We start from the raw sequence: 12,944 nt of genomic DNA, 5'->3' as shown, positions 1-12,944 counted from the left end.
AACAGCATTTACCCTGTACAACGACCAGCTATGACCCGGGAAGTGTTTCGTGACAATCTGTGCACATCCCTCAACACCAGACCAGCTATTAGTCCCTGGAGACTGCAAGGGGTCCATAAATCTCAGTCTCCGAATATAATTCTTTAAGCATTTCGCAATCATATCTTCAGAGACTGTATTCGCTTTATGTCATTTCCTACGCTGTCTTTCCCTACGCCTGGAGAGAGTGGTAAATATTAGTATATCAACTCAATGACTTTGCCATCCAAACTTATTGATGTCGGAGATTTGAGGATTCTTTGCTGATATGAATTTTGAACGAAGCTTGGTGTGCTAAGTGGAAATCCTGTTCTATCTAACGTCCTGTCATGGAACAAAACAGTGTGGATAACCGTACGTGTTGATAGGTATGCATCGATTTGTGAAGACAAGCGCGGTGGAAGGATTGACAGCAGGATAGGATGCAGACAGTTGCATAGTGGTGCCCTATATGAAGGCGGCGTCGCCTGCGGCTAAAAGTGCGCAGATTACGAGGTAGAGACTATGGTGGCAGGTACAAACATTCTACATCCTGCAGGAGGTGAGCAAGTTGAAAATGACCCATCCGACTCAGTGTTTATGCCGATTCTTAAAACTTCAGCACAGATAGCAGCAACATTCCCATCTTCTGTTTGTGCTCAATAGAATAACCTACAGAAGTCGGTTGCGCCTTCATTCCGTTACAGGCTGGGAGAGGTCATAGCAGTCTCGATGTTGTCAACCTCGCGATGAAGGGGACTGATGAGTCTGCTGCAAATAATCGTACATAATTGACATATAGCGTATGTAGACGTCAAATTCCTCGAGTCGAAGATAGTATGAAGTAACCAGCGTATCACGGAGGCTGTCTGACGTAGGATCTTTTGTCGGTTTACGGTTGGTACGTTAAGAACATGGTAATTCTTTCGTATATGATACACTGTACATCCCACAGTTTGCAATCAATGTGCCACGTGCATCACGGGTAAGGAAACGCAATGGCTCTCGTCATGCATTTGAGGCGGCGGAGCTCACTGTTGGGAAGGAATTCACGTTGCATCGGGGCTGGGAACTTGCTAGTCGGATGCAGAATTGTGCCTATGCACTATGGATGTCTACCATGAGCAGCTAATCTGCTACAGGTATAGTTTCGATTACACACCAAGCCATTCATTTCCTCACCTGGTAGGATCTCCTACCCGCAAAACGATAACCGAGCCCCTATTGAACCGTATCATACCCAACCGCCAATAAAACCCGAAGCTCACGAGTAGTAGCATGCGTAGAGTAACAAGGCCAGGATAAGGCCAATGCCATAGATCTTGATGTTGCTGCCCTCCAAGATTTGCTTTCGCAACTTGAGCTCTGTGCGCTTCAACTTCACGACTTGCTTCATCGCGGCCGTCCCTCGATGTAGCAAGACTGCGTTGTTCTCTCGAAGCTGTTTAATCATGTCCTTCTGATCTCCCACGACCGCGGCCAATCGCTCCGATTCGCGTTGATCTTCATTAATGGTGTTGCGAAGATGTAGAAGATAGTCGATCGTATCGTGCCTCGTAGTGGTGATCGCGGTCTGGAGATTGCCGATTTGAGTAGCGGCTTCAGGGCCGTAGGGTGCGTCGAAGAGGACACGCCTACACATCGGGCAGGTCTTGTTCTGAGGCACACTAAGCCATTCACGCAGGCATGCGGTGTGGTAGATATGGCCGCAGGCACGGATTCGAATGAAGGTCGCAACGAGGTTTTCTGTGGCCAAGCGGACACTCATATCGATGGGGCCAAAGGTTGGCGGTGGCATCATCGAAGGGGCATGCGCGACATGGACTATCGGAACACCTGTGTCAGAAGTGCTGTCCGTGAGAATTGTAGTGTTTGAGGACTCACCATTTTGAGAGGTAGGGGGGTTGTGGAGATGGACAAGCTGATGTGCCAAGGTAGTCTTGGTCGGAGGCGTGGCATTCGATACGAGCAACGTCTTGCAGATGGGGCATTCATCGTCGCCACCAACCGGCACCTTGGACAATTGCTCCATGCCAGACCAGGCAAATTCTTCGCGAGTTGGGTAGTCAGCCATGGTTGAGGTTGAAGCTAAAGATTGCTTCGAGTTGGGTGCACTTGAGTCTCACTACCTACGGGGTCTTTATGAAGGCGAGGGAATACTTGCGGGTCAGATTAGCAAGCGGCCAGTGCAAAGCTCACAGTCTTTCACCAATTCATGCACCCCGCCAGACCAAGGCGCAACCAGGTGTTGCTTGATAAGTGCGCCATGGAAAAGGTGAAAGTCAATTTGCACGCCATGATGTATCATGAAAAACTGAAGAAACGAAAGCGATGATGACATGTTGAAGTACTGCGGATAATGCTTCCGCTGAGGGGCAAACGTCGGCAGTAAAGATGCCACCTTGGGTATCTCTATGTCGACGATTACATCAAGCCGTTACTTTCCAGTCAACTGTGTCAAAAGTTTCTTCTTGAAACACGTAGCTTAGCAGTACCAGCGCATTCCGCAGTTCCATAACCAGGGTTCTCCATGACTGAGGAAAGTATGAGCATGATGACCTGTGTCCTGTAAGTGCTTGTATCACCATAGATCGCGAAACAGTAGTTGGATTGACAATGCGTACTCTCCAAGCACACACCGAAAAGACGAATGTTATTACTCTCTCACTCATAAGAAAGAAAGGAGAGTTTTTGAGCAACGTCAGGAAATACTCATTTCTATCGACGAACCCTCTTGAGATCTGCCTCAAAACTCTCAAACGTTTTAGTGGGCTGGTAGGGCATGGGTCATTCGAGCATTGATCTGCAATACGCGACTGGCATGTGTTCATCATTAGCTTGGTGTTTTGGTCGCTTTTGTGAACCTTTGTTGTACGGCCTTGCACGATGCTCCATTATCTACAAGAAAGGCATTGTTCCTGCACACAATGCTAAAAGCTGATCGTGTCTCTACAATGATGAATCCAAACTGGAGAAGAACAGGCCCATAAATACGCTCCCGCGCTCCTGCTAAAAAATCCCCAGAACAAACAACCACAGAGAAACTACAACCTCACCTTTCGAATAACCCCTCAGCCTTTCCTGAATTGACCGATAGACTCGTGTCAACTCTCAAACCTACAAAATGTCTCTTCCTTCCCAGTCAGACTTCATCGAAAAGCATCTACAGCATTGCGAAGCACCAGCTGACTTTCGGTGCACTATCTGCCAATGCGAGGACACGGATCAAGTGGTTCGGATCGACCATTCTGGTCACTCGTGCTGGTTCCATAAACCCTGCTTGACCACCTGGTTCACTTCCATCAGTCTAAAGCGCGGAACTTGCCCTAATGATAGGATCGCGTTGTTCGAACCCAACGCCCTGGTCGCCTCCCAGCTCGATTCTACCTCTGAATCAACATTGGACCCTGCTGTTCTAAGCGCTAGGCAGACTCTGAATGACATTCGACAGACGATGGAGGTGGGCGACACGCCCATGGAAATGGCTTTCAATTATCGGGAGCCGCTGGCTATTCGGCTTCGGTTGGACGCTCGTCGACATGCTGATGCTCTAGATTCACTTCAAGGCAACACTCCTCGTGTGGTAGCTTGGCACCTGCGGCGGACCCTTGTCGAGTGGGCTGGTGTATTTATGCACTCTGCTCCTCATGCAGTCCAGCATGAATTGGATGCGGTGGGTCGCTATGCTGAAGCCCTTCAATCGCAACCCGACTCTCTCTCAGAAGACGAGATGCAGCAGGTTAGTCAGATTGTAGGGGAGCGTCAGGCCGCTCAAGATGCCTTGCCTTACGCCTCGCGTACTGACGGATTGGCGGGAGCTAGCGATGTCTATTACCATAATGCACTTATGGCCGCGGTACAAGTCGCTTTGGCTACAGTGTATGCGGATCGGATGCTTACGTTGCTGAACCAGACTCAGGCCTTGATTCTGCAGATTGGGCGTCTTCATGCCGAGCATGCTGCCCCTGTTCCTGTTGCTACCGGGGCTACTATGACTCGGCCAATGGCGCTTGAAGAGCCTGATGAGCTACGTCTCGAGTTGGCACGGGAGATCGACCGGCAACTGGAGAGCTTGGATTTGGAGTAAGTGGAGGCACTCATTCAACTTCCATTAACAATTCGGACGGGCTGGTCCCCTCCGACCTTGCACGGTGAACGGTATGATCACCGTACGGTTCTTCGAGCATTCTTTCATATTTGATTAGCATAGATTCCATAATTGAATCATTCCATTAAATCATTCTAGTCTTGACCATGCCTTTTAAGCGATAAAAATTGGGTTACGTACCTTATGCTCCTTCCCTTATATCAATCCTACTACCCTCTCTTAATTGGTCGTTACCTAGGTCATGCTTTGTGACCGGGATCGTAGGAAGCGTTGGATCTCCTGTACGCAACCATGCAGATGGCCAAAACCTCTCTAAGGTCAATCCCGGGGCCGTGGGACGCACGGCGTTGTGGGACGAATTTGACTTCTAACCATCTTAGATTCTCTACTTCAAAGAATACGAAAGTCGGAGTAGTGTGTATATATAATATAGCTGTTCATATCTAAGATACAAGCTCCGGTAAGATTTCTCGTTGTGGTCGCTATAATTTTCATCCTTTTATCTGAGCTGTTGATCGCCTCGTCGGTATAGCCCCACTTTCTATATTCGTACTAGTTTATGCAGTGAGACCACCCAGTGCCTCTATACTTCAAATGTTACGTTACCTCCAATTGGACAAGGCTGAGGCTACAACCGAAACCTGTAGAAACCTTTCGAAATTTGTAGAATATTCACGAAGCCCCGAGAAAGCTTACAAAAACTCATCATTATGCCTGTAAATGTTTTCATGTTTTCGCAGTCATCTCCTCGACATTTCTTCCCAGCTCGGATGCACAACTTTCTTCGACGTGAACATGCTTCCGCATCGCCGGCAGCCAGCGGTCAATCCGCCAATCTTGAGGCCAGGCCTGGGAACCAGTAACATACCTAGAGCTCCTCGCACGATGGTACAAAGAGGATCTGCGTCTTTGGGATCGCTATTGGAACAGATCCAGGACGATGAAGCCAAGAAGCTGTATCCTCGACTGGCGCTCTTTGAAGCCCTGGCAGGATTCAAGGACAAGCATAAGCCACGGCAGCGATCCGAGGATCCGATATGCGAGGCCAGAAGGAATTTTTTGGACTCATTTGCGTATCTTTGCGACGCACAGAAAGGCGGGAATACAGTCACGGCTGTTGCACTGCAGCAGCGCCCCTATAGCGACTTTCTCTGGTTGGCCGCAAACGAAGGGATACGCGATGACATTCGGGTTTATGCGACAGACATTCTAGTAAATTTGAGGACCGCGACTTTGGAAAATCAGAGCATTCTTCAAGACACTATTTTCAGGCTCGCTGTTGAGCAGTGCAAGCCCCGGATCCAGTTCTACAAGGAGAATGTTCAGAAGTACGCAACAAATTGCAGGATGTCTCTCAGACACAGAGAAAAAGATGATATTGGTATGATGAGGCTTTGGTAATATGGCAAACGGCTAAATTTTGAAGTGAGAGTCGTACGAAAAAAGTTGAAAAAACTGTCGGAGCCTACGCCAAGTTGGACTGTGGAGGCCTATGTCAACCTTTGTCATGACATGAGAAATGCGGAATACCATCACATCAAGAGATATTCAGCCAATGCCGGCGATGAGTTCAGCAGGCTAGCACACTATGTCTGGCGCCTAGGCGCAACGCGCGCAGCGGCGAATACAGTAGTCGAGGCAATGGTCACGGTTCTTTCTCTAAAGCGGGTTCAAGAAATACGTACAGTCAGTGCTCCGGCGACTATCGAGAAGGCAATCCATCCAAGTTGCATAAGCCCTTATGAAGTCTTGCATGGAATCTCTGCAGACTCGGCTTCTCGCAACCCAATGCATTACGAGCATGCATTCGCCAGGCTCCATGAACTCGATTCGCCATTCTTTAGGCCAATTCACTCTTCGATGGTTTCGCGACAAACAGTTGTCACAAGGGTGCATGCTGAGCTACAAATTGCAGACACGTTCAGCAGATTTCGGGATATGGAATTTGTCGACAACGACAAATATATTGGATGCAGCAAGTCAGCATGTTACTTCTGCTACAACTGGCTCTGTAATCACAAGCATTATTACGTCCAACCGGCTACCCATCACAAGATTATCCCAGGCTGTCGAGGACCGGATGACCATCTCAACGAAACGGGAGCGAATGTGTTGGTAGACATGTATTCGAAAATCAGTCGGCAAATCGGACAAGATATCTTGGATTTTCTTCAAGAAAATGTGCAGCCAAGGCTTCAGTACATGTCCACGGAAGCTTCGAGTCGAGCTACAAGTCGGTTATCAGCTACACGAGGTTGAGGCGAGGGACAGGTGGCACAAGTTGTTGATTTTCTTTGGGTATTTTACTTGGGCGAACAAGCTGAACGTTTTTGGGGGCGAAAGTTTGATTCTATCGATAGTAATACTAAATTGGAAAGGAAATTGTGTTCTCTGTGTAGTCGTGTTTAGAATAACGGTGGCGCGTGGTAGGTAAGCAAGATACATCATGCAACTCTTGCTACAAAACGAAGAAATACGTTCCCTATCTTCAGTACCCAGTGCCCCCAATACCGGTCTAAAGACACGTTGCAGCGAGACCAGCATGAGACATACAGACCACTACCCGGTGTGACTTGCCGTCAGAACTCGATAACCCAACTAAATAAGCGAACAATCTACACCGAAGCAGCAGTTCGTCATGAAGAATGACATTCCCCGTCCTCGGTACCGAAGGCTCATTATACCGGTCAAATCCACACTGCTGCGAGACTACCAATTGACACAAAAGCCACTGCCCGGCCTATCAAAAATTGAAACATCGAAATCCTGTGCTGGAGAGGGAGGTTCCGGATTAGCCAGGCTCTCGGTCCTCTTCTTGGGCCACCAGAGCGACTGCCCCAAGAGATTCCTACCCCAGAGCTTCCTGTCTGTGCTTGCAGCTTCTTCAGCTGAAATCCCGATACCAAAGTAATGGTCTACGGGAGAGGCATAGACGAGTTCATAATCGACGAAGGGCAAGAGTTTCACCCTTAGACGACGCGAGTTGGCGCCGCGGAGGAATTTTTGCTTGTTCGCTTGGCAAGCGATGGTGTAGGCTTCTGGACTTGGTCAATCTACGGATGTGATTATGGAGGTGGAAAGCGTACTCTCGTGCCAGATGCTGTGTTTGAAGCCTTTCACGCTGTTTCCTAGAGATTTGTGTTCTTCTGCCGAAGTGGAAGCAAGGATGCGCTCCAGCGTCTTGGTATCCCTGAAGAGTCGTGCTTTTTCGGCCATGATGTATTGGCCAGCAGACTGGTAAGCGACTCCTTCTTTGTGGAATTTTGACTTGTACCATGGGCAAAGGAAGCCTGTCACTTTGTCTGTCTCTTTCCAGAAGAAAATAGTTTGAATGGTGGGTGTTACTGGTGGCTCTTTTTTGCTGGCAGATGTTTTCCCTTTAATGTTTGATTTCGTTTTACTACCAGGTGCTTTACGTGCTCGGGTCTTGATGCTGGAGTCTTTTGCAGTCTTGGCTGTAGCGGCTGTCTTGCGTTTAGTTCTCGCCATGGTCAGTTTGTTACCGTAGCTATGGTAGGTACCCTATCACAAGGTTTTCGAATAAGGCCCGGACAAGTATACACATCTACATCAACGCAAGAGGGGTCCATGCCCGCGATTGTATATAAACCTAAGGAAGGAGCAGCACTGCCACATGTGCATGTTGCGCCTGCCTGGACCGGTGAGCGGGGTACCTCGTATTTCTCTCGCACGAAAAAGAGCATCGCAGAACTCGCAGACTTTCCAGCCATCACTCACGCCGATTTGGAGCCATTCTATCTGATCAAGTTTGCTGGTCGACAGAGACGTTCAAGATGGTGAATGTCAAGATCGACACTAAATGGTAGCGCACGCGCCGACAGACGCCCCGGTTCCCGCTAGCGAACTCCTTTTCCGCAGCTCCACAACGCCGCCGCTCCTTGGCTGAGCGGGCGCAATGAGCCTTAGGCCAATTTGAAACATGCATGCCTCGCAAAATGATGCATCGTTCTCCAGACAAGTCGCTGCGAACGCCTTCTAGCAGCGCATTCCCAGCCGCCTCGGATCCGATGTTGTTGCTTTCGCCTACCATACCGTACTGATCGCCTCTCCATACGCTGCGTCGCACCGACTCGCCCCGTCGTGTGCCATTCTTCTCCATCTATCTTTACATGCCATCTTTGTAGATTCTCTTCCAATATGATCCTGCGACGGCGATGCGGCGCGTCCGATTGTCTGGCGTGGTTCTTCATATCCGGCATCGCCCTCGTCTTCTTCCTCATATGTAGCATCCTCTACGGCACGCGCACCGAGAACCCCTCGCTCCCACAGGTCGTCCAAGAAGTGCTCCCCGCTGGCCGCTGCCTCTGTCAACAGTCAACGACCTTCGAATGTAGCACCTGCCTGGACTGCGCCACCCGGCCAGCCATCGTTGCGAACACCACACATGCCCAGGAGACGTGGGAGTTTGAATACCGTCGCGATGGGAGCAATTATGGCCTGGACGAAGACCAGTGCACAGCGGCGTTTCCAGGCCTGTTCGAAGACATTGAGCGGGCGAAGAACTTCAGGAAGGGAAGAGGCTTGGTGATGCAGAAGAACCTGACAGATTTCGAGTTGACGAAGGGCATGGTGCGCGCCATGATATATGACGGCCAGGTACGTTTGTTAGAGCGCCCCAGTACCACAACTCGCTGACCACAATGCGCGACAGCTATACATCCTCGAGACATTCCTCGTTGACAACATCAACCGCCAAAAGGCTATCGCTTCGCTCGCCTCCCTGCACCGCGCCGTCTCTGCCGCCCGCGACCGCCCTTCCATCCCAAACGTCGAATTCGTCCTCAGCGTCGAAGATCTTCCTGCGCAACCTAAGAAACCCCTTTGGATGCTAGCGCGCCGTGCACAAGACGAGGATCTATGGCTGATGCCTGATTTTGGCTGGTGGAGTTGGGACATGCCCTCGCTAGGCGCCTTTGACGAGGTTGCAGCCGAAGCCATACAACGCGAACGCCTCGAGCCGTGGGATGCAAAGAAGGAGAAGCTGGTATGGCGCGGCAAGCTGAACTTCGCCCCGAAACTGCGGAGAGCGCTGGTCGATGCTGCCAAGGGTAAACCATGGAGCGATGTTGGGCAGGTCAAATGGGAGGACACCGAGTTCAAGGAACCCGGCGCACAGTTCTTAGGGCCCGTCGACCAGTGCAACTACATGTTCATTGCCCACGCCGAAGGTACGGCATCACCCGTCCTTCAAAATATATATGGGATAGCGACTAACAGACGCAGGACGCTCCTACTCCGGCGCCCTCAAATACCGCCAACTCTGCCGCTCCGTCATCGTCTCCCACAAGCTACAGTGGATCCAACACTACCACTACCTCCTCCTCGCCTCAGGCGCCAAACAAAACTACGTCGAAGTCGAGCGCGACTTCAAAGACCTCTCCTCCACCATGGACGACCTAATCGCACATCCTGAGAAAGCGAAGCGCATCGCCGATAACAACGTTAAGACTTTCCGAGAAAGGTACCTTACCGGTGCCGCTGAAGCGTGCTACTGGCGTGCACTAGTTAAAGCGTGGAAAGAAGTCAGCTTTGACCCCGTTCTCTACGAGAAAGTAGAAGACGGGCAGAAGAAAAAGAGGAATCAGAAGAGGGGCGTAAGATATGAGACGTTTATGTGAGTTTCCCCTCTGTATCGGTGTTAATCTGCAAGTGGAAGTCTAACAGCTGCGCAGATTGTATGATTACAACACGCAGATAGAGTGGCCTAAACCCGCCCAGTAGGAAACTAGATTGGGTGTTGTGAAGATGATGTCGAGGCTTCGAGCCGGATTTGGTCGTAATGTTGATGGCGTTTGATATACCCATTTGTTTGTGCATTTGGAAAGGCAGAAGAAGAGAAAGATGTGAGATGTCTCGAGCGGGGCGTGAAAAAGGACGTAGTATATACCAGCTTTATCGCGACGCAATGCAATAGCGCAATAAGAGTCTAATTTACCAGATTACTACCTAGTACCCTTGTATGCCAGGAGAGTGTTTCTCGTTTCTTAGCTCCTCTTATTCTGCTCTTGATGTGATAACATAGGCAACAGGGCGAAGTTGCTCAGATCTGACTTGTTATGCCCCGCCAGAGCACTTGTCTTTGCAGCGCTCCTGTCTGGGCCGTAAGTGAACCCCAGCATTCACAGCATTTTTGAAGCTACACTGTTTCTCCTCACTCTGGTCACGGCTCTTTTGCTCTTTTTTCTTTGGCATCCATATGGAAGGAATCTGGAACGGGCAGGCGTACTTTCGTTGGACGTGCGAAGTCTGCTTGAGACCTTCGATGAGTCTAATGCCATTGCTCTCGATACCAACCAGTGACCGCTCAGTCAAGAGCATTCTCTGATTGGCTAGGCTCCATCATGACATGCAAGGCTGCAGCACCAGGCTGAACAACGCCCAGCCTCCCCGTTCATTCTCCCTCTAGCTCCAGCGGACTTGACACCGAAAGTCACATCGCAGACAACATGTCCAACTCGTGTTTTACACCTCTCAACAAAGGCGAAGTCAGACTGCTTTCGTTCGCCGACCCTGTCCCACCGACGAACGATGACCAGATGTCCTTTAGGCTCACGGTAGTCAAGCTATGCGAAGCCCCGCCGTACACTGCATTGTCCTACGAATGGGGTCCGGAATCGGATTCGAAGTCGATCTTGTTGAATGGAGGTCCTATACCGATACGCGATAACCTCTTCGCCTTCCTCCAACGGTACCGTGACTCTGGTCAAGGGGGGTATCTTTGGATCGACGCTTTGTGTATCAATCAGTCTGATCTTTCCGAGCGTGGCCATCAGGTTGCATGTATGGGTGGAATATACAGGAAAGCATTTCGTGTGATTGCATGGTTAGGTACTGGGCCACCGAGACTGGTGCAAGCGTTTCACGCTCTCGCAGTGTTCGTCGGAAGATTCCCCGCCGTCTGGGACGACGAAGAGATGGCTGCTCTTAGAGAGCTGTCGTCGTCCAGTCTCGTGGCGCAGAATGTTAGAGAGATCAGCCAATCCACATACTGGACTCGCATGTGGATCATACAAGAATTGATTCTAGCCGAGGATGTCGACATGTGGTGTGGCACAGCAAATCTTCACTATCGTGATCTCATTATTGTATGTGGGCACTTTTCGGGGCCGCGCTCCGATGCCGAGAAGAAGAGTAGACAATTAAGACCGTCTTTGCAGTTTTGGAATATACTATTATTGCGAGGGGAAGGCTACAGGAGGCCAAAAGGAACGATTCCCATAGCCTGGTTGAGTCTTGACCATTTAATAATTAGGACCTTCGATGCGCGCTGTGCGGATGTGAAAGATCGGGTCTACGGGCTCTTGGGATTGTTCCGCAATGAAGACTTGGAATTTTTTCAGATTGTTCCCGACTACGGAAAAACAGCTTCTGAATTGTATCTGGACCTATGCTTGAGAAAATTGAGGCTAATTGGAGATGCGCAAAATAGACATTTGAGAAATATTTGGTTGTTTTCCAAATGCCTGCGATATGCTTTGGAGCTAGAACCTGATGATGAGATGGTTCTCTTTGTAAGAGCATTGGTGAAGAGGCAAAGCCACAGACGGGCTTAGGAAGACTCGTAAATTGAGGCGAGCAGACAGATGAATGAATTTATCGGGACCTGAGCATATAAAAGCTGGGCCACGTCATGAGTAACAATTACTACAGATAGAATACGTCACTGTGTCAACTTCTGGACATGTTTTACAATGTTAGAAGATGCTCAGGAATTAGCCAGTGCTAAACACATCAAGTTCATCCTAGTCACCGACTTCTAAAGCTTACTTCTCTCCTTCAATCCCGGCTGCATCAACTCCTCCAGCTTTTTCCGCACGCTTAGTTCTAGACCTTCTTCCGGCGCCTTCCCACTGTCTCTCATGACCCATATTTGTACGAACCCTCCAACAGCCTTCACCACCTCATCGCCGTCTTTAAAGAATCCAACTTCGTACATGACGCTGTTCTTCCCTAGCTTCACGACTCGTAGTCCCAGCTCCAGCATACCAGGATACTGCAATTGGCCGAAGTAGTCACAATAGGTGTTGGCGACAAGCGCTGTGCGCGGGTAGGAAGTCGTGTTATATCCCACGCGGGTCATCAGGTATTCATTGATGATCGAATCAATAAGGACGCCATATATGGGGTTGTTGAGGTGGTGGAACATGTCATTGTCGGCCCTGGTACGTCCGTGTCAATAAGAATTACAATCCATGAGGATGGTCACGTGTCAAAGGCACGCCCAGGCGACTTGATCTCTTACCATCGTGTCCGGTAGTCCAGGCGATATGGGTAATCATGTCGTCTTCGAAGCTTTTTCGAGGCTAGGTCTAGGCCTAGAGTAGTCTCTGGCATTTTGAGAAGTGCGATGTGGAATGTTGATGGAAGAGAGCCGTAGTGGTGGAGTTGGAACAGCCGAGGTTGGTGTTGGACCCTGTCTTGGCGCTGTTGTGCTGCGCTCTGTGGCTCTTTGCAATCTCTTACCATTAATCGCTGCAACCAACGAAGAGTGCTGACTTGCCCGAAATAATCTCTGCACAAGTGTTCTGCTACCATCGGAACTTGCTTCGTATGCCCTAGTGCGAAGCCTTATGGACACCCTCAGCATAATCTGGAGATGAGCCATACGGACACCAATTAGCATAGTCTCGCGAATACGACTTCTGCTTATGCCTTTGGTATCTAGCGAGAAATCGCTTCGCATCGTCCAGTGAGGAGCTGGCTAGGTAACGGTTTGAACCAAGAATAAATACCCTAGACGCCCTAGGTTTCACCTAACACCACAAGAAGGTATCTCTTATACTGACTCAAGTAGGGT

At 49.7% G+C, this 12,944-nt stretch overlaps 5 protein-coding genes across 5 annotated transcripts; 2 read left to right on the top strand and 3 right to left on the bottom strand.

Annotated features, from left to right (window-relative positions):
- Positions 1-1,282: 1,282 nt before the first annotated feature.
- On the bottom strand, positions 1,283-2,092 carry N0V89_001837 (uncharacterized protein; the record flags this gene model as incomplete). The annotated part of the gene is made up of 1 exon (XM_056210648.1): positions 1,283-2,092. The coding sequence occupies one exon, from the start codon at positions 2,090-2,092 to the stop codon at positions 1,283-1,285; it is 810 nt and encodes a 269-aa protein (XP_056074121.1).
- Positions 2,093-3,142: 1,050 nt separating this feature from the next.
- On the top strand, positions 3,143-4,105 carry N0V89_001836 (uncharacterized protein; the record flags this gene model as incomplete). Its single annotated transcript, XM_056210647.1, has 1 exon — positions 3,143-4,105. One exon carries the CDS (start codon positions 3,143-3,145, stop codon positions 4,103-4,105), a length of 963 nt encoding a protein of 320 aa, XP_056074120.1.
- Positions 4,106-6,835: 2,730 nt separating this feature from the next.
- On the bottom strand, positions 6,836-7,615 carry N0V89_001835 (uncharacterized protein; the record flags this gene model as incomplete). The annotated part of the gene is made up of 2 exons (XM_056210646.1): positions 6,836-7,164; positions 7,213-7,615. 2 exons carry the CDS (start codon positions 7,613-7,615, stop codon positions 6,836-6,838), a joined length of 732 nt encoding a protein of 243 aa, XP_056074119.1.
- Positions 7,616-8,284: 669 nt separating this feature from the next.
- N0V89_001834 (uncharacterized protein) lies at positions 8,285-9,868 on the top strand (the record flags this gene model as incomplete). The annotated part of the gene is made up of 4 exons (XM_056210645.1): positions 8,285-8,743; positions 8,799-9,315; positions 9,371-9,761; positions 9,820-9,868. 4 exons carry the CDS (start codon positions 8,285-8,287, stop codon positions 9,866-9,868), a joined length of 1,416 nt encoding a protein of 471 aa, XP_056074118.1.
- Positions 9,869-11,903: 2,035 nt separating this feature from the next.
- On the bottom strand, positions 11,904-12,481 carry N0V89_001833 (uncharacterized protein; the record flags this gene model as incomplete). Its single annotated transcript, XM_056210644.1, has 2 exons — positions 11,904-12,306; positions 12,390-12,481. The coding sequence occupies 2 exons, from the start codon at positions 12,479-12,481 to the stop codon at positions 11,904-11,906; spliced, it is 495 nt and encodes a 164-aa protein (XP_056074117.1).
- Positions 12,482-12,944: the final 463 nt, after the last annotated feature.

Source organism: Didymosphaeria variabile (assembly GCF_027946475.1).
Source record: "Didymosphaeria variabile strain IMI 356815 chromosome Unknown scaffold_2, whole genome shotgun sequence".
Lineage (NCBI taxonomy): Eukaryota > Fungi > Ascomycota > Dothideomycetes > Pleosporales > Didymosphaeriaceae > Didymosphaeria > Didymosphaeria variabile.
Note: the sequence above shows the minus strand (reverse complement) of the source record. Positions and strands in the feature narration are given on the sequence as shown.